This window comes from Manihot esculenta, chromosome 8 (assembly GCF_001659605.2).
Source record: "Manihot esculenta cultivar AM560-2 chromosome 8, M.esculenta_v8, whole genome shotgun sequence".
Classification (NCBI taxonomy): Eukaryota; Viridiplantae; Streptophyta; class Magnoliopsida; order Malpighiales; family Euphorbiaceae; genus Manihot; species Manihot esculenta.
In genome coordinates, this window is record NC_035168.2 from 39,523,667 (window position 1) to 39,549,739 (window position 26,073).

Here is a 26,073-nt window from a genome sequence, read left to right on the forward strand (position 1 = left end):
GAAATTAAAGGGTGAGCTAGCTTCCCTCCAACAAATTTCTTAGCTCCTTTGCAAATCTCTCCGTAGCTTGGGCTGGCAAGCAAATTGGAAACACAATTCCATTTTCCCCTTTATTTTCAAATGGCACATAATAGCTCACCCCTCTAGGGATAGATTTCACAGGCCCACCACATATAGCTTTGCCCCATCCAAAATCCACCTCTCTAAATCCTATATGTCTCACATCCGAAATTGTATAAACTACTTCCGAATAAAAATGAGGTCTGCCTTTAATTACCATTAAATCTGCCACCGATTGTATGTATTCTCTGCTCATCCTCATAGTAGCTTTCTTTACCAATTCTAAGATTCTGGGTGAGTTTTTTTGGTAGTTGTTACCACATGCAAATCCGTTGCCATAATAGCCTTCTCGTAATAAAGGAGGATAGAATTTTCTACGTACATTATTAGTGCATCGCCGAACTGCTCAAGAGTAACGTCGACATCAGCCTCTGTAAACAAGATACCTTCAGCAGTGTGTTCCACCAAAAGCTTGCGATTAGGCCCTTCTCGAAGCCTACCAGCAAATGGATAGTAAAACACAAGTGCTTTAGCAAGAGCTTCCCCGATGACCTTAACAGGGTCTTTTATTTGCATAGAGGGGTGATGACGATAAACTTGTAAGATGGGAATTTGGAATCGAAGAGAGTCTTGGTCATCTGAGGAGCTCAGGTTGACGCCTGTGGATCTTGAACATAGCGGGGACTGGTAGAGATGACATGGCTAGTGAACGTATTGAACAGTAAGCGAATCGAAGTGCGGGAATGGTCAACATATACCTGTAAGGTTGGTGCTCATGGATCTGTAAGGCATGGCAGGCTTACAGGACTTGTCTGTAAGAAAATTGTATACAAAGTGTAGACAAACTGTTGGTTGAAATTGGTAACTTGTCAGTCTGCTTTTAATCTAAATAAATGGATTAAAATTTCTGAAAGTAATAAAAGGAGAGTTTGGTCTTAGATCGTCTGATATTGCAAAATCAGAAACTCCAATTATCTTTTTCTCATGCACATGAGCTCGTCTTGTAGAATATTTTCAAACTGTATTTTCTTTAGAGAAAGTTGAGCAAATATTAAAGCAAAACGGGATTAAAATGAATTGTAGAATCTTTTCAAACTATATTTTCTTTAGAGAAAGTTGAACAAATATTAGAGCAAAACGAGATTAAAATAAAAGAAGTCATGGAATAAATGTCAAAAAGTGAGTAAAAGATCATATTAAATCATTAAAGAAAAACTGTTATGATTTTACTTTTCTATCAAATAGTTTAACAAATTGATAAAGTAGTTTTAAATTTTATGAAAATTGCTATATATGAATTTCTAACTTTTATACAAATATTACGGTTATTTTATCCCTTAACTCTACGTACATATATCCAAAGTAGATAAATTTTTTTTTTTATCATAAATTCAAATCATTAAATTTAACTAAAATCAAATCAAAACCGAAGCTAATAGGGATATATATACTGGTTAGTCATTCTGATGACCTCTAGCATCAAGTTCTATAGTATATGACATTATTCTATCATATATGACGTGAGCCTTCTTGCCTAACACGCCATACATTAATGGAGGACAGATTCAAAGTTTGTCGTGTATGCCACACAAATAAGACTTTTGGCCTGCTTATTTAATGCGTTGGAGGAGAATAATGTGGTCGTTCATAGTGTAGGAGGTCGGTATATTATTCTAGTTCCATCGGTTCATACTTTACAAATGTCGGTAGTTTTCGCATTGAGCTCTCGTGTGTAGTATGAGTACGGGGGTAGTCAGTCTGCTCATTCCGGGTGCATGGGAGAGTCGGGAGTATTAAAGGTCCGATAATGTATTCTACTGGTCGGACTTTATATAGTCTGGTTAGCTTAAGAGGAGAGATTCACGCATCTCTTCCAATCTCGTATACACATGTCATGATCTTGAAAGACTTTATTTTTTTATTCATTATCAGATACCATTTCATTTCTTCGAGAGTTATTTACGATATTGGAAAAATGAATTATTCTTCTCTATTCGTTGTGCATAGTTCTTGACAGATTATTTCACCGTCATTGGTTTTCAAAAGAGCACTATTAAATAGAGAACATAATTGCTAAGCGGTTTTTGAAAAATCGCTACTTGAGATTTTTGAAATTTGAAATTTTTTTAAGCCTATAAAAACCTTCTTTATAGTATTTAAAGCGAAAAAAAAGGAAGACTAAAGTATATAAACTCCTTAACCAATCCAAATCGAACATTCCTGTTTTTTTTGAAATAGGGGTTGGGGGAGTCGAACCTTAGACCTTTCAAGACTACAAATATGCACTTTCCACCAGGCTAAGTCTCGGAGTGCAAATACACAGATATATTAACTTTCTAATAACCAATTTTGGTTCATTAATTTTTCTGTTTAATTGAAATCTTATTAATGTGTCCACGACTAATAAACTCTCTGAATCTTAGTTCACTATAAATTAAAATTTATTCTAAATTATTACCACTCAAATAATATTTTAATATATTTTTAATTTTATATATTTAATTAATAATTTATAAAAAATATTATAAATTATTAATATTTATAAATTACTCAAAAATATTATTTTAAATTACTAAAAAATATTAAAAATTTTATTTGTATTGTCCAAAAAATATTTGAATTTATTTAATTTTATAAACTTTATTTTAGCATTTTACATAACAAATTTATTTTATTTTAAAAATTTATTAAATAAATAAAAATTTAAATTTTATTTATTTAATATAAAATATGTGTAAAATACATTATAAAATTATAAAAAAAATGTATTAATTAATTATTCATGTAAAAAGTTTTATTTATTTAAATGAGTTTCGGATAGCATATATCTCAAAATAAAATTTGAACCTAATAAAGTATTATTTATAAAATTTCAACCCGTGACAAACTCAATAATTTATTAATTAAATTTATTTTAATTGGATTTAGTAGAATAAAATACTAGCATAAAACCTTTATTCTCAGGAAATTAGAGGATTAAGAATATTTTTTTTAAAATTTCTGAATATTTTAAAAAATTATTCAATTTTCTCAAAATAATAAAAAAATATAAAGATTTAAAAACCATAAAATTTACCTTGAGAAACCTTTTTTTGGCTAAACAAAGTTCAAGGTTTTTGGAAATAAAAAGTGTAATTTATTTTTATCGCTGTCCAATATGAATAAATATTATTTAAATATTGATATAATTATAAATTAATATTTTTTAATAAATAAATAATAAAAATAAATTAGTGTTATTTTTTAATATGCTATAAATAAATAATATTATTATGAATAGTATGAGTATTCGATCGATTAAATCGAACTAAATTAAATAAATCAAAAATAAAATTTTATTATTTATAAAAATCAAATTGAATTGATTTTAGTCAGAAATTGAATTAAATCAAATCGAATCAATCTGATTCAGTTCGATTTGATCAGTTTAAATTTTTAATAAATTTTTTATTTTTTATACTATATTTTTAATATTTTAAAATTTTATTAAAATATTTTAACCTTAATATGATATGATCTCTATATTATTGAAAATAATATATTATTATTACTAATCGATTCGATTTAATTTTTAATTTTTTTAAATTAAAATCAAATCAAATTAAAATAATTTTAATTTTTAAAATTAAAAATTTAACAGAATCAAATTGAAATGAATAAAAAATTAAATTAAAATTTTAAATTAAAATAATGTTAACTCTAATTATAAATATAATAAATTAATTATATAATATAAAAAATAGTGATGTTAAAATTTAAAATTATAAATTTATAAAACGATAAGAGAATATAAAAATAAAAAAAATAACACTAATGATTATCAAATACTAAATGTATATAAAAATAAATTTTTAATAAATATTAATTTAACTATTAAATATTATTACAAAAAATAATAATTAAATAATAAATAATTAAAATTATTATTTTAATTTAATCTAAATATTAAACACTGTGCCGCCGAACAGAGACTTGAATAAATATCACGATTTATGTAATTTTTAAAGTATAGTTGGGGCATATTTTATAAATATGCGATCGATAACTTGCACGTGATTATTTCGTGCATGAAAATAATCTTACTAATTAAAAAAACTATTACGTGCCCGTTTTTCCAATTGAAACCAACGTGTGAAATAAGTTGAGTAATATTCAACATTTTCTAAATTTATTTAAAAAAAAAATAAAAAGTGTAAAAAAATTATTAAATTTTCAAATGCATAAAATAACTCACATTTATGGATTTTCTAAAATTTAGAGTATTTGGAGTTGTAGCAAGCAAGTAAAAAAAATTATTTATTTTCTGAAAGTAAAAATAATTTAATTCATGTTATTTAATATAAATTTATTTATTTTTTATAAATGCTATTCCTTTTATTTCATAATTTTAATTTATTTATATTTTTTTAATTATTTCAAAATTATTATTAATTTTTTATATTATTAATCAATATAAAAATTAATATTATAATCTTATTAATTTTATTTTATTTTTAATACAATCTATTATAATTATTATTTCTCTAAATAAGTGTTCAGAATATTTTTTTTATATTTAATAAAATTTAATATTTTTAATATGTATATAATAAAAAAAATTATCTATTTTAATATATTAGAAAAATAAAGTCAATAAAAATTATTTTTTTAATGATTATTAAATTAAATATTTATATTTTAATTTATGTATCTATTATATTTGTTTTAAATATTTTATATAACTTTTAATATAAATATTTAATTTAATGATATTTATTTTTATATAACAAATTTATTATTACACGCATTGTATACAAAAGCTATTATATTTTAATTTAAATATTTCTATTAAAAAATTTGTAGAAAATTAGTTAAGAAACACACAATGAAAATAAATTAGAATACTTAATTTAATATTTTTACAGAAGCCAAATTTATAATAAATATTGAAAATAAAATATAAAATATAAAAAATTTATTAAAAATTAATATCGATCAAATCGAATCGAATTAAATCAAATCGAATCGAATTAAATCAATTCGATTTAATTTAATTTTTGATTAAAATTAATTTAATTTAATTTTTATAAATATTAAAATTTTAATTTTAATTTAAATACTGAATTGAATAAGTGTTGATTTTTAATTCGACATATTCTCTCATTTTCCTTTTTAATATGATTATCTTAATTCTGACATGGCAAGATTAAAAAAATAGAAATATGAGAGAATACAGAATAATGAAAATAATAAAAAATTATTTAAATATATAAAAATTATTATAAATTAATTTAATTAAAAAAAGAAGAAAAAAACACATTGCCTATGGCTGCGGCTGTGGCTGCGTTTCATAAACAAACAAATCTTATGAAACAAAGAACTCTCCTCTTTGGAGCAAAGCAAGAAATTTATATAAAAGAATTCTCTCTCTCTCTCTCTTCTTTCTCTCTCTAAACCTCTCTCTATCTCTTTCCATAGAACCTCCAACAGTGTCTCTATTCATGCATTAATCTCTTTTGTTCTTATTTTACCTTGTCCTTATTTTTATTTTTTTAAATTATAATTCTTAAATTTCATCTTTTTATCCTCTCTTGTTAAAATCTTTTAGTGATTTTGATTTTTTTTTCATCTATTGCTTTTTTTTTTGTGTTGTTTTGTTAATCTATCAAGAGCAAATAGTGATCGCTTCATATCCAATTCAAAGCTGAATCTTGTTTATTTTTGATGGATCAAGTAATGGGATTTTGTGCTTTTGACTTCATGTGAGTGAATGAGAGAGATATGGGATTAGAATCTGTTGGTGGGTTCTTCCACTTCTTTGTTCAACCGCAATTGGGTGTTCTAACTGGACTGTCCATTACCTGATCAATCTGAATTTTCTGGTGGCGCTGCTTGTGTTGATTCATTTGGCAATGGAGCAATTCCGGATAGGAGTTTGATTATTGGGGTTTCTTTGCCCTTTTTGTTCTTTTTTATTTTGGTAGTCAATGGATGAGCTGACCACTAATGAAGCTCAAGAATGGGAAGCGTCTTCACAACGGTGGCGGCCCAGGCAGCTAGCATTTAAGACGTATACGTCGGGCAGTGAACCTGCGTACAAGGCAGAAACTTTGAGGGTTGTAGTGAGAAGACCTGTGAGTGTTCATCTCGATATTTTTTGCTTTTTGATTCTTTTTTTTTTATTTTTTAAATCTAGTCTTTTGAATTGTTTAATTGCGATGCTGATTTGTGAGATGGTGGGTTTTAGTTTGCCTATTGAAACTGGAGCATTTTTTTTAGATATGTGAATGGAAAACTTTAGGATTTGGATCATGAGTGGCATTGGCAGCTTAGTGATGGAGATTCTACCCTTTTTAGTTGAAGAATCCCATTCTATGTGGAAGTGATGCCAACCTAATGGCAACAGTTTCCATATCTATATGCACAATGTCTAAAACACAGATGATGAATTGGCAACTGTACATTTGATAATGCATGAGGATGAAAATAACAAAGAAGAACAAAGCCTATAGGCAAATGCAATTGCTGGATTGCCTTCCTTGATGTGATTATGGTCAAAAGGCATTAAAGATTCACCATTTGAGATTATAAAGTATGTTTATTGGCTTCAAAAAGGACTAAACGAAAAGGGCAAACATATAGATGCTTTTTCATGCAACTTTTGAATAGCATCCAGTGCGGCACTTATAAGTTCTCAATAGGACTTAATGAGAAAGATTGAATATCTCTATACGTTCTGCAAGCTGTTGCAATAAACCCTAAATCACTAGGTGATTTAAGAGCCAAAACATTAAAACTATAGAAGCAGAGAATTTCCAGATTTTTTTTGGCATGGTTCACGTTTAGCTTCTGTTTTATAGTGATGAAAAAAAGAAAGAGAGATTTTGAGAGAAAGATGCTTCATGATTCCCCTCAAGCCAATTGGGATATATATACTATTTACAAGAATAAATTAATTCCCTAATTATAGCTAATTATATTCCAATCATATCACACAATCATATCCCTAATTATGCACACAATTACTACAAATTTAGGCTATTTATAGAAAGCATCTCAACACTCCCCCTCAAGAGTGTACATATCACCAAGCTTATCATAAATATATTTGATTCATGAACTCCGAAGACATTTTGTGAAAACATCAACTAGTTGATCATTTGATTTGACAAAGCTAGTAGAAATGCATCCTGACTCAACCTTTTACTTGATAAAATGACAATTTATCTTTATATGCTTCATCCTCTCATACAAAACTGGATTTGATGCAATATGGAAAGTAGCTTGATTATCTCATATCAGGTTTATTTGGTCAGTATCACCATATTTCAACTCTTAAAAGAGTTGCTTCAACCAAATGAGTTCGCATGTTGCCAGAGCCATAACTCGATATTCTGCTTTTGTACTTGATCTTGTAACCATACCTATACTTGATTTTGCAACCATACCTTGTTTTTTTACTTTTTCAGGATATAAGATTTTCTCCAATCATAATACAATATTTTGCAGTAGATCGTCTATTCTGTATCAGAATAGCCAACAATTTGTGAGGGATCTTTGTCCTCATAGAGTAGACTTTGTTTTGGAGCTCGTTTGATATATCTAAGAATGCGAGTGACTGCATCCTAGTGACTATTATAGGAGGTTTGAAGAAATTGACTAACCATGTTTGCAGTAAAGGAAATATCTGGTCGCATAATAATGAGATAATTGAGCTTGCCAACTAATCTTCTATATCTAGCAGAATCTTTAAGTGGCTTGTTCAGGAACAAGTTTGACATTTGGATCCATGGGAGTGTTCACATATTTACAGCCTAACATGTCTATTTCTTCCAATATATCCAAAGAATATTTCTGTTGAGAAATCGCAATACCTATTTTAGACTGTGCCACTTCAATCTCCAAGAAATACGTCAATTTCTCCATGTTTTTAGTTTGGAAATGACTGAACAAATGTTGTTGAAGCTAAGAGATTCCATCATGATCATTTCCTGTAATAACAATATCATCAACATAGACCACCAAGTAGATGTATTTATCACCATTATGACAAAAAAATACATAATGATCAGAATTATTTCGAGACATTTCAAATTGTTGAACTACAATGCTGAATCATCCAAACCATATTCTTGGAGACTGTTTTAGTCCATACAAAGAGTGCCGAAGACGACATACTAAGCCTGACTCCCCCTGAACTAACAAACCCCGAAGGTTGCTCCATGTAAACTTCTTCAGCGAACATTTTTAATGTCTAGTTGATGAAGGGTCCAGTGATTAATTGTAGCCAATGAGATAAGGAAGCGAACAAAAGCTATCTTTGGCTACTGGAGAGAAAATATCACTATAATCAAGCCCAAAAATCTGTGTGTTACTTTTAGCTACAAGGCGAGTTTTAAGGTGATCAATTTAACTTGACAACCAACGGTAGACTTGCCAGGTGGTAAGGATACCAGTTTCCAAGTTTCATTGTTATGAAGAGCAGTCATTTTTTCAACCATGGCATTACACTAATCAGGATGATTCAATACTTCTTTAACTGTCTTGAGTATAGAGACATCAGACACAGCAGAAATAAAAGTATAATAAGAAGGAGACAAATGATGGTAACTCAGAAAATTATAAATGGGATGAGGATTCCGAGAAAAGCGAATACCTTTTCGCAGAGCAAGAGGAGGAGTAGTTGTTGCTGCTGAAGGCATGACCGACATAGGTGATGGTGGAATGAGAGGTGAGTTATTAGAAGCACCTACATTAGGGAGAAAAATATTATTGTTATTAGTAGATAGGTGATTGTTATTAGCAGATGAGTGAGGCCGACGTGTGTAGACTTGAAGAGGTGGTATAGAAGTGAGAGATGGACACACTTGAGGCAAAGGAGAAATAAGAGTCAAAGGTATAGGTAAAACTCTAAGAACAAAGGTTTTGTGTGTTGGATTAGAAGAAAAGTAAAGAGAGGTTTCAAAAAAGATGACAAAATATCTATTAGTAGTAGGGTCATAGCATTTGTAGCCTTTTTGAAGCTGTGACTAGCCAAGAAAAACACATTTAACTGATTTGGGCCGGAGTTTGTCTTTGCCAGGAGTATAATCATGAACAAAGCATATATATCCGAAAACACGCAGAGACAACTGGGTGGAATTTTGGTTAGAAAATAGAACAGAATGAGGGCTTTGATGCTGCAAAAGGAAGACATTCGATTAATCAAGTAATAGGCCGTAAAGACAACTTCTCCCCAAAAACACAACAGAGCATTATGATGTAGGAGTAAGGTGATCAAATGTTGATTTTTTCGTTCTGGCAATTCCATTTTGTTGTGGGGTATGAGAATAAGAAGTCTGATGAGTAATACTCTAAATAGATAAGAACTTCACAATATCTTAATGCAAACACCAAATTAATTATGGATTTCAGCATAAAACTTATGAAAAATAGGGAACAACTCAAAATGATTCTTCATTAGAAAGAATAGTCATAAATAAAGATAATAAAATATTGAAATCCCAAAATTGTACTAACTCGACTTGAATCCAAATATCTGAATGAACAATATCAAATATAGAAGTGGCCCTATTATTGACTTGCTTGGGAAAATAAGCTTGTGTTTGCTTCCCAAGTTGACAAGACTCACGTTCTAAAGAAGGCAAGGAAGAGAGACTAGGAACCAATTTCTGTAACTTGTTTAGATTTGGATGTTTCCAACGACTATGAATGAGTTCAGTGGAAGTGGTAGACACAAAAGCAATTAGAGGGTTAGAAGTGGAAAAATAGTACAATCTGTGTGATTCATATTCTGCTCCAATTATCTTCTCAATACTTCGGTCTTAGGTTGTATAGACATTTGGGAGTGAATAAAACATTAGTTAAGGGGATATAAGTAACCTATCCCTTTAACTTGAGTTTGTGAATCATTAGTTGACTTTAGATGGTGTAGAAGATAAAACAAGAGTAGAGAAAAGATTGGGATTACCAGAGATATGATCAAAAGCACCAGAGTCGAGAATCCATGAACCAATAGGTAAAGACTTGGTTAGACAAGCAAAAGAGTTACCAAAATGAGCAATATTTGAAAAAGAATGTTGCTAAGTAGCTCGAAACTGTAGATATTCTCTGTACTCTGCTTCATTTAGAGTGACTGAATTCGGTTTGAAACGTGAGTTTACTTTATTTGATTGGGCCATGAGAACTGTATTTAAGATTATCTGCTTTTTAGACATGTTGAGAGAGAATCTGCTTCAAGACATGAACAATAGTCCTGAATTTACTGTTCATGAAGGATAGGTGAAGGAGAGCTAGGCAGGTGACCAGAGCAGGTGGGCTAGAGTCTCCTTCCTCTGGTGAGTCTGGGGGTAGGATCGCCGACGTGAAAAGGTCGCCGGAATAAGAGTCACGCACTGGTGCGTGTACTGGATGCAAAAACAGAGTGGCGGCGCATGGCGGCATTTCTGGTGACGGCGCTTTAGGGAGGTGCCAATTGAAGATCGGTGAGATTAGTGTCCTGGGCGGTGAGATTAACTTTGATACCATGGAACATATCTCCCACTCACAGATAGGCCAAGATGCTTAGCTTTGATACCATGGAACAGTGATGAAATAAGCAAGTGAGAGATTTTGAGAGAAAGATGCTTCATGATTCCCTTCAAGCCAATTGGGTATATACTCTACTTATAACAATAAATTAATTTCCTAATCATGTCCTAATCATATCACACAATCATATCCCTAATTATGCGCACAATTACTATATTTAGAAAGTATCTCAACAATTATAATAATAGAACGTAATAGGAGAGAGAATCTTGTGAGCCCTATATTTCAATAAATCTGATTCATGAACGTTTAATAGGAAAATTATGTGAAACCCTGATGGAACAAGAGCGTGTGTTTGTCTATTCATAGAGGAAACTAAATCCTGAATCATGGAGGATTTCCATCAGGTACAAGAGTGTCAAATTGGTTGGTTACATGAGCAGACATCAATTACTACAAATCTAGGCTATTTAGAAAGTATCTCAACAATTATAATAATAGAACGTAATAGGAGAGAGAATCTTGTGAGCCCTATATTTCAATAAATCTGATTCATGAACATTTAATAGGAAAATTATGTGAAACCCTGATGGAACAAGAGTGTGTGTTTGTCTATGCATAGAGGAAACTAAATCCTGAATAATGGAGGATTTCCATCGGGTACAAGAGTGTCAAATTGGTTGGTTACATGAGCAGACATTAATCCAAACTGTTCACCATCGCAAAAAATCTCACTGAAAATCTGTTTGTGTTATTTCTCTGAATTTATTGGATTATCCATATGGCAATCTTGATCCTTAGAATTCAAGACGCATATAACATAAGCCATTTTCAAAAACAGAGGAAGAACTGTGCAAAATGGATGCCGGGTACAGTGCACAGATTAGACTTATTGAGGACCCCCAGTGTACATGAGGATACATAAGCTATGGCTGGTTAGTTTGAACTTGTGATTGAGTGAAGTGGAGGGGAAGTGAATACGGGCATTATGGGGAAGATCAGAGAATTTATAAATAATAGTAGAAGGTAGCATTGGAAAGAAAATCTTGCAAACACTAAGAGGTTGTTTGGCATTGAGTTTGGAGGCTAGAAAAGTGCTTTTTGATAAAGCACCATTTTAGATACTGTTGAAAAAAAGTAGCATGGGGAAAACTGTTTTGTTATTTTAGTATTCTTATGACTAAATTCTATTCAAAATAATTTTAAATTACTTTTTAATATTTTCTAAATAGTAGTTTTAAGAAAGTGCTTTTCTCAATAGCAGTTCTAAAGCAATGTCAAACAGCTCCTAAATCTCAATAAACCTGACTCATATCACAATATGAACCAAATAAAGTGGTAATGCTACTAAAAGTCTGTAATATTATCCGTGGGTCATATTAGAATTTCAATAATGAGGAAGTAAGAGACTAGATTGGGCATTTTGATCATGACTTTGATAAATTTTAAGTGGGAGTTCAACTTGAGCGATTCAAATATTGAGGATCATTAGTTTGTTTCTCCTCTTTGTTTACGAGAACAAGATAATAAAGCTTGAGGCATCAAAGCAAGGAGAAAAAGGAATACAAGCTGTTTTATTGAATGAATCATGGAGTGAAGTGTCAAGAAAGAGAGGGAAAGATAGAGATTACAACATGCTATTTTTTCTGCATTATTTGGTGTGTTTTGTTAGAGTGGAATGCTGGACATTTCTTTTAAGATCATTAATTGACAGACTTGCTATGGACAGGATTTTTCTGGTTTCACAGATATGCATTGCCATTATCTATCTCTTTAAACAACATGCTCTTGAGAAAACAAGAGTAAAAAAGAATTGAATAGTCAATAGACCTTGACATAACACTATTGTAATTTCTTGGTGGTAAAGAAATAGTAGAAGTTTAATGGGGGAATTGCCTTCTGTAGGTTTATATTGAATCATGGTTTCTGTTTATTGTTTTGGGCTAAGAGCTCCCTGCATATTTCTTGGCATTTTTTTTTCTTGGTAGTTAGGACTTCTTTTGTGATTAACATGCTTATAGTTTTATATTGTTACTTTTTGGCCTTTTGGATCTCATCTCATCAAGCCCTATCACATTTGGCTAGAACACTTGGAGATATGAAAATATGCAGAAAGAAAAGTGTGAGAGAAAATAGGGAGCAAGAGAAAAGGAAGAGATTGAGAAGATATTGTACTTCTCTCCTTTGTTTGGATGGGAAGAAATAAAGAAAGAAAAAGTTAATAAAAAGATTTCAAATTACAAAATTTGGGCTTTACTTTCTAGATTATCAATAAAGGATGTAGATGTAAATTTCTAACTTTGCACCTATTTCTTCTCCAATTTGGAGAGAATAAAATTGGTGGGCCCAAAAGGAAAATATTGTGTTATTTCCCCCTCCATTTCTCTTCCCCTCACTTTCTCTTTGCTTCCTGCGCGAGGAACAATCATGTCCTTTTTTATTTTCTACCCATTATTTTTCCCTCTTCCCATACATTGCATAAGCTATTCTTCCAGATTTCTTCTTCTTCTTCTTTTTACCCCTTCCATCTAGAGAAGCCATAAAAATGCAATAGAATGTTGGGAGAAGTACTGTGATGACTCTTAAAGAAGCAAGGTGTTTCCATCTGGGAGTACCTATTCATTTATGGCTATTCTAAACCTTGGAGGTTTAGTCCTTTTTTTCCTCAATGGAAGACTTAGATGGTGAAGATGTGAGATGCGGCGTGGTGTCCAGATGCGGACACTCGATTCAATGGGTTGATCATCAATCTGTGATTGGTTTCATAAGGTCCGTCCATACTTGATTTTGAGTAAGGGGATGTGCAAAATATGAGAAGACGGTAAGAGGTTCGCCGGGGTGCTCCGGTGAGACCCTCTGATGCTCAAATCAGATTTGGGCCCTTTTAATGGTGTTTGAGAGAAATAAAACAGAGAAGGGAAGAGGAGAACAGAAGAGAAGCTCTCGAGAGAGTGAGGATGGATTTTTGGGTTCCTCTTCGTGTGTCCGCGTGAGAGAGAGGGTTTTCTCCTTCGAGAAGATGTCCCTTTTTTAGGATTAGTTCAATGGTATATATACCTCCGATCGCTTATTGCTTTGATGTCTCTGGTGCCGTGTCCCCATCGGGTTAGGCAGGGATGCTCTTTGGTAGGTGTGTCAGACGGCTCATTAATGATAGGCAACAGGACAATAAATGCGGAGCTGGCTAGTTCGTATCTTCTGCATGTGTATTTATGATTTAGGTACCATATGAAGGAGACGACCAATGCGTAGGAGGTCAGCATCCTTATTCTTGCTTCATCGAGTCGTGCCTGATTCATCTGACCTATATAGAGTTGAATTTCTTCCGGTCACTGAGGTTGGCCACACCTGCTTTCAAAGCTTCGTTGTAGTATAAGTTTTGAAGAGGTCTGTCTGCCCTCTCCAGGTTTTGAAGAGGTCGGTCTGTCCATTTCGGACTTTGGTAAACTTAGGGGTATCGGAGGTCTGATTCTTTATACTCAATAGGTCAGGGCTTCCTATTGCGTAGTCCGACCAGATGGAAAGTTCACATGTCCCTTTTGAATCAGGTGTACACGTGTCATCATGATCTTAGTAGGCCCTATTTTTTTATATGTTATCAAATGGAATAAATTAGTATGTGACATGAGGTTTGATAAAATCTAATAGGTCACTGATCTTTAAATCAGTCAACCTAAAATTGATGATTATTAAACATTCATTATGATTGGTGCATGATGAGAGGAAATTATAGTGAAATCCTTGTGGCAATGAACATGTATTTTTTGAGACTTCATTTACATGATGTCCAAATTTACTCGATCCATGATTTGTAACCATATATATTGACAAGCACTTGCATGTTTGATGTTATTCACAAATCATGTATGTGTTTAGTAGCGGATTATAAACAAGGTAAAGGTACATATAAAGGCTATCCAAATTTCTTTTGTTTTGAGTCTTCACAATCAACATTGTCTATGAACCATGGTTTTAAATATGTAACGGCCATTATTTTAATGTTTTTGAATGAGCCCTTACCGTTAAGGTCGTTATTTGACGGCGATTAAAAATTGTGTCGATAACGGCCACGACCATTATTGGCTGCGACTTAACGGCCATAAATGCCGTTACCTTCATTTGATGGGTAGAATCTTTAGAATTGCTACAAGAGACCAATTGCAGTGTAGTGTATGAATTATTGAAGGGAGAACGACACTTTTTTCTTCACATTTAAAGCCTTCTACTTTCCTTCCAAGCCAAAATTTATCCTTCTTTTTTCTATTTCTCTCAAGTTTCTCTAAATTTTCTCTCAAACTTTAAGACTCTTTAAGTGCTATTAATCAACTTCTCTTGAAATTATTACTATTAATTATTAAATGAGTTTTATGCTCTTACAAGTTATAATAAATGATAAGTAAGTATTAAGTATAAAATATAAATATAAAATTTACAAGTTTAAAAATTTATGAAAAATCGGTAGTAAGTATAAAAAGAACACGACTTTAAATTAAAATGTAGTTTTTTCAAATATTTTAAATTATTTTGCATAATATAAATATTAAATGCTCATTTTTTAAGTAATTGAGGTTTGTTATTGTTAAATTTGGGTCAGACCTAACTCACCTCAAAAGCTAGCTAAGGGGAGGAGTGCTTATGGCCCATATAAGGGGTACATTGTCCCTTTCCACAATCGATGTGGGATTCAACACACCTCCCTTACGCCCAGAATTTTGATGGTGCGTGACACATTCATGGGAGGTCCAACATCGGATGGGGATGGGGAGGCTCTGATACCATGTTAAATTTGGGCTCGGCCTAACTCACCCCAAAAGCTAGCTCAAGGGGGAGGAGTGCCTATGACCCATATAAGGGACACATTATCCCTTTCCACAATCGATGTGAGATTCAACAGTTACTATGTATGATGTATAAAACTTATAGATTTGTGTTTATTAGATATATTTGTACTTATTATATAGTTGTATAATTTACTTTTGATTATATCTTTAAATATTTGCTAATTTCATGAATTTTGCAAATTTTTCAAAAAAATTTGCGTAGCGATAGGCCGTTCCCGTTACGTTATAACCGTTACAGGTCTGTTTTCGTTACCTGTGACCGCAAATGCGGTGGCCAACGCAATTGGAAACCATGCTGTGAACAAAGATGTTGGGTTATTGCTGGCATTTGGGGTGCCATATAGTGGTCCTATACTTTGACCATTCCTTTTCCACAGTTTGTGTGTCTATCTGCCTTTTGGTTCGTGGCTTTTTATCTTTTTGCCACAGTCCATTGAACTTCTTGTTTGTGTTTGAATGTGTCTACCTGCATCATTGTCATTTCTGTTGGATCTGTGTTGCTTTAAGTAGTTGAAACACTCTTTAGTTGGAAATTTTTGAGGGGGATCTTTTTGCTGACTGATTGCTTTTAATTTGTGTAGTTTGTGGCAAGACTGACCAAAGACATAGTTGAGACATATCAAATATGCAATCCCCAGTTCAAGTATTCTGAAGAATTAAATCCAAAAAGATATTTGACCAGCCCATCAATTGGCGTCCTGAATGATGGTTATGACAATGTGAACTCTGATCTGATTCTGACTGTAAACTTTGCCTTGGTCAATCTAGAGACACAACGAAGGTTTGCCGATGATTGTGATTTTTATGTCCTCATGATATTTTTCTCCTTTTCTCAAAATCATTCTGTGTTGTACAATCTTGGTAGTTGAAAAGGTTGTGGGCTATCTTTTAAGGGACATCTGCTGGAATTGGAAGTAGATGGGTTTAAGGCATCTAGTTATTGGCAAAATTTAAGATTTTGAGATTAATAACTGCGTTATTAGGGACTGACTAGAACTCTGGAAGGCATGCTGCTTGTGTCAGTTTATAATAGTAAATGGATGGATGGTTGGTAGTTTAAATAATAGAAAATAGATGAAGAATGCAAGAACTCGGGTAAGAGTATGGGGAATTAGAAAATAAAGAGAGAAGCAACGAAGGTCTGTGAACAAGCTATCAAATATTGCTCCACTGTGCAAAATGAGTCGTAACAAAACCTGATTTCCTCTTTCCTATAGTTTGTTTCTATGAGCCAAAGAAAGATGCTCGACTTTTGGAATATTATTAAAGATTTTTTTTTTATTTATTTTTCAGTCTTTTGAAGTATGATGTAACAAAAGCCTATACATTTGATAAAATTGTAGTTAAAATTTGAGGGTAGTTACATGTAGCAGCTGAAATTTTGTGGGGTCATTACAAATGCCAATTTAGTCCTTGCTTTAAAATATTATTGTACCAACCGGAACCTTACTAGAACATTAAGCCCTTTTTAATCTTATATTCTCAAATTCTTATTTATTGTTCCATGAAATGTTCATAATTGGGGATATGATGAAAACTGTTGGCAATCCAAAAAAAGTTTTCTAGTGTGGTTTTTACAAAGCAAACAGCCTTTTTAACCCTTAAAGTATGAGCTAATAGTCACATCAACCTTTTTTTTTTCTTTTTTCAATTTCAAAGTCCAAACAAGCCATGCAACTATTAAAGTAAATCAAATAAGATCTTTAAATTTTAAAACTAGATCAAATAAGTCCTTAGATGATATATAAGCCCTTCAAAATTTTGAAAATAGAATAAATAAACCTTTCAAATTTTAAAAATAGGTCAAGTAAGCCATTAATTCAAATTCATTTATTTTCTTCATGTTCTACCTCATCTTTTGGTAACTAACATCCTTTTGGACTGTTTGTGAGCTTATATAGTGGCCTATCACCTCTCAACATAATAATCAAAATCAAGCTTTATTAGATCATAATCAAATTGATGACTGTGACTATGTTGAAGATAATGAACAAATAGACAAGCCCTTTGAATCGTTCGGCAAAGAACAACTTATCAATCTTTTATATGTCTTTTAAGAGCTTATATGATTTATTCTTAAAGTTTAAAAGACTTATCAATAGTTGAAAATCTTGTTTGGGCCCAAATAAAGTTTAAGGGCTTATATGGCTATTGAATTATTGATCCATACTTCTAAGTGCCAAAATAGTCTGTTTGCTTATTGGAAATAAAAATAATTTATCTGAACTACAATTCAAATGTCAAGATCTTATATCTAAACTTATCTCTAAGCTCTCTTTGTAATGCTTAATTATTGTTTACAAATCATGTGTTAAATTAAAGCTCATTTTATTATGCTTAAACCTCTAGAATTTCAAAAAGAACTTAAGTGATTGTGATTATTGAAATCCAAATTAAAGGTTACATGATGTTGTAATTTTCTTAACGTATGAGGTTTAATTTGTGAGTAATTATTTCTAAAAGAAAGTTTCAAGCATTTTAATTACCTGTTGATTACATCACATTCACAGATACATTGTCAAAGATGTTCTTGGCCATGGAACTTTTGGGCAGGTGGCTAAATGCTGGGTTGCAGAAACCAACAGTTTTGTTGCTGTGAAGATTATTAAAAATCAACCAGCTTACTATCAGCAAGCTTTGGTTGAAGTATCCATTTTGACAACGGTAGTTAAAAAACAGCCTTTAACTTTATATCTCCCAATAGTTGTAATATTTGTACTGAACTTTCCTTGTTTGCTCCGTGCTCTGTGCATTGCAGTTAAACAAGAAGTATGATCCTGAAGATAAGCACCACATTGTTCGCATCTATGATTATTTTGTATTTCAGCGGCATTTGTGCATTTGCTTTGAACTGCTTGACACAAACCTGTAAGTTATAGTGGCTAACTATATTAAGTTTCTTGTATCTGTGCATTTAGGGGCTGCATTGTAAATGACACAGTTACATTTATGCGTACATTTGTTGATTTTTATTCCTTTGCATAGCTTGTTTTTGACACTGCAAATTACTTCAGGTACGAGCTTATTAAGATAAATCAATTCAGGGGTCTATCACTGAGCATTGTCCAATTGTTCTCTAAACAGGTATGACAATATATGCTTAAAAGTTAAAAGTTGCTGGTTTGAAGTTACTCCTATCCTTATTCCCTTTTCAATGTGTCTACAAAAAGATCTTACATGGATTGGCTCTACTAAAAGATGCTGGAATAATTCATTGTGATTTGAAGCCTGAAAATATTCTTCTATGCACAAGGTGAATTACTTTCTTTGATGAGTTTTAGTCATAATCTCTATAATGTCTTTGTTTCTGTTCAAATCAAACTTTTGTATTGTGAAGAACAGTGTGAAGACAGCAGAAATTAAAATAATTGACTTTGGATCAGCTTGCATGGAGGATCGTACTGTTTACTCTTACATCCAGGTTCACATATATGTTTATTCCCAGGCTTTTTATACATATATACTGGGTTCAATCACGTTGAAACTTGAAAGCCTTGTAACTTCATATTTCTGTTTATTCTGCAGAGTCGTTACTACAGGTCGCCTGAAGTCCTTCTTGGGTATCAGTATCCTTCTAAATCAGGGCACTGCTTTATTATGTCTAAGCAATACTAATCGCTAATCTCATGGGTCCATGTGGGCAGATGTGGACATATTATTACTTTATTAATTTAGAAGTAGTTTAAGTTGCTGGCTCAAAATTCAGTTTGTTTGTGCACACACGTAGATGTTTCTTCTGAGAATGTTGTTGCACAGTATATGCCTTCATAGAAGTTGAGTTCTTTGCTAGAACAAAGCAGATCTTCAACCTGAATTCGGATTACAGCATCTGATAAATCCTCGACTCTAAGCTTGAGCACCTTTTATAATTAATTCAAGCTGCTTTCGAAAAAAAAAAAAAAAAGAAGCTGCTGTTCCCAATTGTACTTCTGTTACAAGTCCTTTGCCTCTTTCCATTTACTAAGAGACAGAGAGATTTCCATGGTTTAAAGGATTATAAGAATACATAACATCATTTTTTTAAGTTTGGTTCAGAATTAGTTAAATAATTGAATACCAATTATTTTCCAGATTAATGGGTGTTTTGGATAATGAGTCATGGATTCATGGTTTAATTTTCTTGGGGTTTGAATACATCTTATCATGTGAGCTGAATTTTCATTTCACATTCATAGACTACAATTTATCTTTTGCAATGAAAAGCCTCTCCCTTCTGCACCCTCCTATCCTTTTCTAGTGACTGCCTGCTGACTCAGCAGATAGCCATTACTGTAGGTATCATCCTATTGTTTTAACACACCAATATCTGGCTTGCACTGCCAAGTGCCAAGTGCCGACTAATGTGAAATGATATAGTACACACTTCTTTCTGATCATCCACTGCTGTTGACCATCTTCAATTAAAAAAGTATGCTTCAAGTGTCCGTTATTGCTTTTGAATAGGCAGTTATCTTAATAATGATCCATACATATTTATGCTTTTGTGGTATTATGGCGGTTTGGCTTGGACCTTAACCCTTTTCAGATATACTACTGCTATTGACATGTGGTCCTTTGGGTGCATAGTTGCAGAACTGTTTCTTGGATTGCCGCTCTTCCCTGGGGCTTCAGAATTTGATCTTTTGAGGAGAATGGTTGAAATACTTGGGTAAGTCCTTCTTCCATTTTTTTTCTTCCTGCTGGTAACTAAGAGCTAAAGTATATTATATTTTTTCACAGAACTTCGCATTGTGAAATTCAGTATCTCTCTTGATTACCTTATATCAACTTTAAATTTTTAATATCACTAGGTTTGGAATTTTGGTATTTGTTTCTTTTTTTTAATTTTATTTGTATTTCCTACTTCTCTTCTCTCATTCCAATTGGAATTATGAAATGTATTTATCTACTGTTTCTTGAGTAGACAAGCCATTTTCTTGTATATGCTATATGGTAGTGGCACTAACCTTTTCTGGTAATGCTACTGTATACAGGGTTCACTTCATGTTTACTTCTATATTGATTCTTTGTTATTAAAATATTTTAGCAAGGGGTATTCCGTAGAAATTGTTTTGAACAGCCTTTTATGTGTGGTTGTGTTGTTGTAGTGGACAACCCCCCGATAATCTACTAAAGGAGGCAAAAAATACAAGCAAGTTCTTTAAGTGCATTGGAAATGTCCACAATGCAGGCGATGGTGAAGTTTCTTTTGATGGCAAAAGTGCTTACCAAGCATTAACCGTGGAAGAATATGAAGCTGTAAGTGTTCAAATTTTAGTTCTGGAAGGAAGAGGAAAATCAATAGATAAGTGAAAATATATAGCTTTATATGATCTTCCTTTTCAGAGCCTAAAGATATAGTGTGTTTTCCCCACTTTCCCCCTGCTCTTGTGATGTATTACTCTAACTACATGCCTGATTCTGATGGTTGCTGGTGCTCAGAGGGAATTGAAGAAACCATCTATCGGAAAGGAGTATTTCCATCACATGAACCTTGAGGCAATTGTTAAGAACTATCCTTACAGAAAGAATCTGCCACATGAAGATATTATGAAAGGTTATTCTCATATATGTTGCATCTGATTCTATTCAACAAACTTTATATTTTACTATCTTTCAGGAAGAATATGATGTCTGTTGTATAATTAATATATAACAGAGAGTCGAGTACGATTAGCTTTGATTGATTTCTTAAGAGGGCTTGTTGAGTTTGATCCTGCAAAGAGGTGGTCCCCTTTTCAGGTGATTGAAATTGAACTTTCTCTAGTTATCAGCAATCTCATCATGTGTTAAGACTCGGTTTGTCCAGCAGTGCAATATAAATTTACTGCTTTGAATAATTGGAGTTGGAACTTGTTTATCTGCAGGCTTCAAAACACCCTTTTGTAACAGGGGAGCCTTTCACCTGCCCCTACAAGCCTCCTCCAGAGACTCCTCGCATGGTAAGTAGATGAGAAGTGTAGTATTTATCAACCATTTCCTCCTAATGCTTGGATTGATATCTGAAGCAATTTTCCTAGACCTGTATGAGTATTTCACTATTATTTGCACTTGTTTTCTCCTGAATTAGTACTTATAACTGATTGAGCACTTTCATTTGGTTTGATTTTGGTACATTTTGCCCCTTTTATTTGTTATTTACTTCTTGTGGTTGACTGTTTTTTTCTAAATAATTAAGAAACATGAAGGAACCTAGTTGCACGTTGCAACATAGGTTGCATCTTATGCTTGTCGACCTTGTTGCATTTAATTGAGATTGATAGGAGGTTGTGCCCCATACCCCCGGGCTTTATAATTTGTTTTCTTTGGGTACTAGTTCTTACTTTCCCAGTGTTCTTACTTGAAGTTTTTGTTTATATGCTGGATGCAACTTCAGCTCTGACTTTTAATGCATGAAGCTAATTATCAAATTTCCTGAACAAAAAGAAGAAAGAAATACAGGAAGATAAAGACTACTTCAGCCTAAAAATTGTCAATTTTCATCTCCCCCTTCCACCCTTTTCTATTCTTTGTTGGCTTAGGCTATCTGTTACGGTAGTATTGTTTTGAGGTGCTCGGTTACTTCATGGGTTACTTGACTTCTGTGGGTTTAGTGTTTTGTGGTACACTATTGTTTTTCTTTTGAAATAATACTGATCTCTTTTTGTCTTTTTATCTTCTTAGCCTGTTGCTCAACATTTTAAGGTGGACCATCACCCGGGCGGTGGGCATTGGTTTGCTGCTGGTCTCTCTCCTAATGTGAGTTTCCTAGCCCATTAAGGTATTTCATGCTTCATTTTTTTTTAAAGAAAGGACTAGAAATTCTGCAAATTTGTGAACACTGAGACGTATCCGACCTGATTTCATTCAAATTTTTTATGCACATTGCAGAATAAGAAAAATGGGGAAAAACTTACATCACTTCTATTTCTATGCAGATTCCGGGCAGGACGAGAATATCCCTTCATAATAGTCCACATTTTCAAGTGGTTCCCTATGCACATGGCAATAGTTATGGAAGTATAGGAAGCCATGGTAGTTACAATGATGGTATCGGCCTTGGAAGCAGTTATGGGAGTTACGGGGATAGCAGTAATATGTTTGCATACTATTCACCAGTTGGTCCTTCTGGGATGAACATGCATGCACAAGCTGGTCTGTCGATGCTTGGGAGTAGTCCAGATGCAAGACTGAGGTTTATTCAGTATTCACATCCAAATGGAATTGGTATGAGTCCATCGACAGGAAATTTTGCGCCACTCCCGCTTGGCACCAGTCCGTCACAATTCACTCCGCCAAATTCATACAATCAAGTTTCTACCGGTTCTCCAGGACATTATGGTCCAACTTCACCAGCAAGAAGCAACTGTCATGGATCACCTTTAGGAAAAATGGCTGCTGTTACCCAATTCAATAGAAGGAAAGGTTGGGGGCATTCTTCCCATTCTCAAGAGAGTACGCCATCTTCGCATTGGCAAGGACACCATTCTGATGGTACCAGTGCTTTCCAAGCTGAGGGAAATCCTTCAGTACTTGGAAGTTCAACTTCACATTGGCAATCAAATTCAAGCGTAGCAAATTGGATGCAGCAGCATGGAGGTAGTGGAACTTCTACTGGTCATTCTGCCATCCAGAATATGCCTGGCTCTTTCAAGCCTTCTAATATGCAGCTCTCTCAAAGTGTGGGGCCAGCTCATGATAAGCCTGAGGCTAGCCTGTCATTGCCAGATCCAGGGGATTGGGATCCCAATTACAGGTATGCAAATGTTGCAATATAAACTTTAACCAGATCAAATGGTTTCATATTTTCAATGCTTGCAGATAGTCACAAATGACAATGATTTAGCTCAGTTTCTAGGGTTTAAAATCGAATGGTTCTGATTCTGGAGTTACTATTTGGGTTTAGCTTAGAAGCAGTTGCTGACCCATTTATCCAATACGATTAATTTATTTATTTTTGAAGACAAACAAGAGTTAATTGATGATTGCATTTCTTCAAGTTCATTAGTATGGCATAGGCTGGTCAATAACGAAAACGAAGTCACTAGGTTGTCCACAATTAATCTAAACAAAATGGTGTGATTTAATGCAATAAGTTGATAGAGAACATATTTGGTACTTGACTAATTTGGTCCTCCACAATTCTGTTAGATTTAATTCTAATTTGTATGTCTGTTTATTCTCCTTGCAGGTTTGCAATCTTCATCACCCACTTCTCAAAATGCATTACTTATTCTTTTATTCCCTTCATAATAAAATTATTGCTCAATTTGTACAGTTAGGACTTAGGAGGTTAGGTGGTGTATCTGCTGAGAGCATCTTTTAAGTGTTTTCCTAGTCATTATTAACCATTGATGTTCCAGAAGTATCTGATTTTTAATTTTATGATACTAATAGCTGTCTTACCTGGAACAACCAAGTAATTTAACAGCCTTTGCTTTTTTAACTTGTTGGTATGGCATCTGTTAAGCTTGTATCACAAGGAAAGAAGGAAGGGAAGGGAAGGAATGAAACAGAAGGAAATTAACTAAAAGGGCACATCTTTTCTCAATTTCTAGCTTCTCTTAATTCGTAGTACACATTTATAATAAAAATTTATCAAGATAAAGATCCTTAAATTTTGGAAAACATATCCCTTAAATTAAGGAGACAATCTGTAAATTAAGGAGTAATATTCTACTTATTTTAAGGATAATCTCACCAATTCTAACAGCATCTATTCATGTCCCAGTGATGAGCAGCTTCTACAAGAAGATGGTTCAGAGGCCAGCTCCATAACCATTGAGTTCAGCAAAGCCATGCATCTTGGTTCAGGTGATCCATCGGGTGGTTTTGGAAGATCTAACCGGACTTCAAACTGGAGCTCTAATTCATTGGTTCAAAGGTATACTCTTTTGTTTTTGTTTTCTTGGGGATATTCACTTAGTTTTCAAGTGAAAATATCTATCTTCATTTAAAAAATTACAGGATCATTCTCTCTCACTCTCTTTCTCTTTCTCTCTCTCTCTCTCTCTCTCTCTCATGCAAGTGATGCATTATCATATTAGTCATGCACTGTGTAAATGAACATGTTCTGAGAATTTCAAGCATTTTAAATGGATTTTTGGGTCTTGCTTTTAGTTTTCTAAATGAATTTGAAGTCTTGTTGACAAAAGATGGAAGTTGTTGATTGGATGATGATTTATAGGTGAAATTAAAATTTTTGGAATTGGCCATCCCTTAGCTGCAAAAGTTGATAGTAGTGTTTAACCCCCACAAGTTATTTGTGGAAAGATTGTGTGTATTTTTGGAGGCACTCAGTACCATATATACACTGTTTTCTCACCATTATTGATTCCATTCATGTCAGACAAAATGGACCTATTCAAGCATTTACAAACGTGGAGGTTGGCAGCCCTCCTTCAGCTCATGATATGCATGCTGGATATGGTCGTTCAGCGTCAAAGCATTCTCATTTCATGCCTCATATTTCACAAAACTCGCCAAGCCGTTTAGGACAGCAATCTCTTCCGCGCTTCAATCATGTGAGACCTGCTGTTCGGGGTAGTGAATGGAATCATATCAAGATCCAGCCCCCTCAGTCCAGTTTTAATTCTGGGGCCCCCCTTTCTCCAGGAAATAGTTCACTCAACAACGGCATGCCATGGGGTATTTCCTTCACGTTTACACGTTACTTCTTCCTATAGTTTTTCTCTTCCATTTTGTTCAATACTAATGTCGTAAGAGAAACTTAGCTAATCGACATAGTTTCTAGGGGCAATAAGATATGATTTTAACTCATTACATTCTATTGTAGGGCGTAGGGCTAATCATCCTGTCACAAGCACTCTACCAGGATCCCGAGGGAGAAAAGACTACGGACGGCTTGCCTAGTTTCAGCTTAGTTTTCTTTCTTTGAGGCTTATGTTTTGAGTGTTGGAAAGAAAGTTGTACTCGATGGTTCACAAGCCTAGTGGACTGATGCTAAGAAAATCCTCACCCAGACATGTTCATTCATTGTGCTTGCATAAATATAATTCATGGTTGTGGTTTCTCCTCTTCTGATTATCTCAACTTGCAAATATCATCATTGATTCCTCCACCCCCTCCCTCCCCCTGTTTCTCAAGTCATAATTCTGTGGTCCTGCTACTCTGTTCTAGATTTTCAATTTATTACTTGACGTATATTACTAACCTAAGGGATTGCTTTTCATGTATTTGAAGGAATCTGATCTGGTTATTAAGGTGTAATTTGCTGCTGCTTTGAAGAATTTGTGTGGAGTCAAGGGCAAAGGTGACAACGGGAGTATTCAGCAGTTCATATGTTTTCCAATTACTCATCATGTTGATTTGTTGAACCTCATACTTGATATTATTGTTGTAAAGCTTAGAAAAGGTGGGACAGGGTGCAGTTTTTGTTTGGTTGACAGTTTCTTTTGAAATTGCTGAACCCCTCGTACTTATGGGTTTTTGGATCCTTTGAACTGTAAGATTCATGCTTGGGTGTTCAGTTTATCAGTAAGAACAGAATGTAGAATTTAGGAACAGCTTTCTTGCCTAGCAAAATCTGTATGAAAAGGGAGGTACCTAATGCACCAGGAAAAGATTGTTTGTTCATTTGGCTGGTAGCATCCTCAAACATAGAATGAGAATATGCCATTTGCTTGAGCTGTAATAGTGGTTTTTATAATCTTCAATGGGTATCTGAGGTTGTCTGCCATTTGAC

General features: G+C 33.4%; 2 protein-coding genes across 3 annotated transcripts; one reads left to right on the top strand and one right to left on the bottom strand.

Moving 5' to 3' along the window:
* Window positions 1-5,945, bottom strand: LOC110621618 (benzyl alcohol O-benzoyltransferase). The gene is made up of 3 exons (XM_043959420.1): window positions 5,901-5,945; window positions 365-762; window positions 1-308 (listed from the first exon to the last, which is right to left on the bottom strand). Exons 1-3 carry the CDS (start codon window positions 5,943-5,945, stop codon window positions 17-19), a joined length of 735 nt encoding a protein of 244 aa, XP_043815355.1. The 3' UTR covers window positions 1-16.
* Window positions 5,415-26,073, top strand: LOC110620287 (dual specificity protein kinase YAK1 homolog). 2 transcript variants are annotated; one of them, XR_002488791.2, is made up of 19 exons: window positions 5,415-6,173; window positions 15,992-16,191; window positions 17,921-18,074; window positions 18,169-18,278; window positions 18,425-18,494; window positions 18,581-18,663; window positions 18,753-18,831; window positions 18,936-18,976; window positions 19,936-20,058; window positions 20,498-20,648; window positions 20,832-20,946; window positions 21,049-21,131; window positions 21,257-21,331; window positions 22,053-22,127; window positions 22,307-23,124; window positions 24,100-24,252; window positions 24,718-25,016; window positions 25,165-25,390; window positions 25,572-26,073. XR_002488791.2 is itself a non-coding variant. In XM_021763969.2 (18 exons), the coding sequence occupies exons 1-18, from the start codon at window positions 6,027-6,029 to the stop codon at window positions 25,239-25,241; spliced, it is 2,853 nt and encodes a 950-aa protein (XP_021619661.1). In that variant the 5' UTR covers window positions 5,415-6,026; the 3' UTR covers window positions 25,242-25,415. The 2 variants fall into 2 exon arrangements, 1 of the variants encoding a protein (XP_021619661.1); XM_021763969.2 differs by lacking the exon at window positions 25,572-26,073 and having other exon boundaries at window positions 25,165-25,415.

Excerpts from the sequence above, each read along its gene's own strand:
- LOC110621618 (XM_043959420.1), bottom strand. The coding sequence starts at position 5,945 with ATGAATCAACACAAGCAGCGCCACCAGAAAATTCAGATTGATCAG. Across the intron at positions 763-5,900 it reads AGAAAATTCAGATTGATCAG|CCATGTCATCTCTACCAGTC; the intron begins GTAATGGACAGT and ends TACGTTCACTAG. Across the intron at positions 309-364 it reads CATGTGGTAACAACTACCAA|AGAATACATACAATCGGTGG; the intron begins AAAAACTCACCC and ends GAGGATGAGCAG.
- LOC110620287 (XM_021763969.2), top strand. The coding sequence starts at position 6,027 with ATGGATGAGCTGACCACTAATGAAGCTCAAGAATGGGAAGCGTCTTCA. Across the intron at positions 20,947-21,048 it reads ACATGAAGATATTATGAAAG|AGAGTCGAGTACGATTAGCT; the intron begins GTTATTCTCATA and ends AATATATAACAG. Across the intron at positions 24,253-24,717 it reads TCTAATTCATTGGTTCAAAG|ACAAAATGGACCTATTCAAG; the intron begins GTATACTCTTTT and ends CATTCATGTCAG.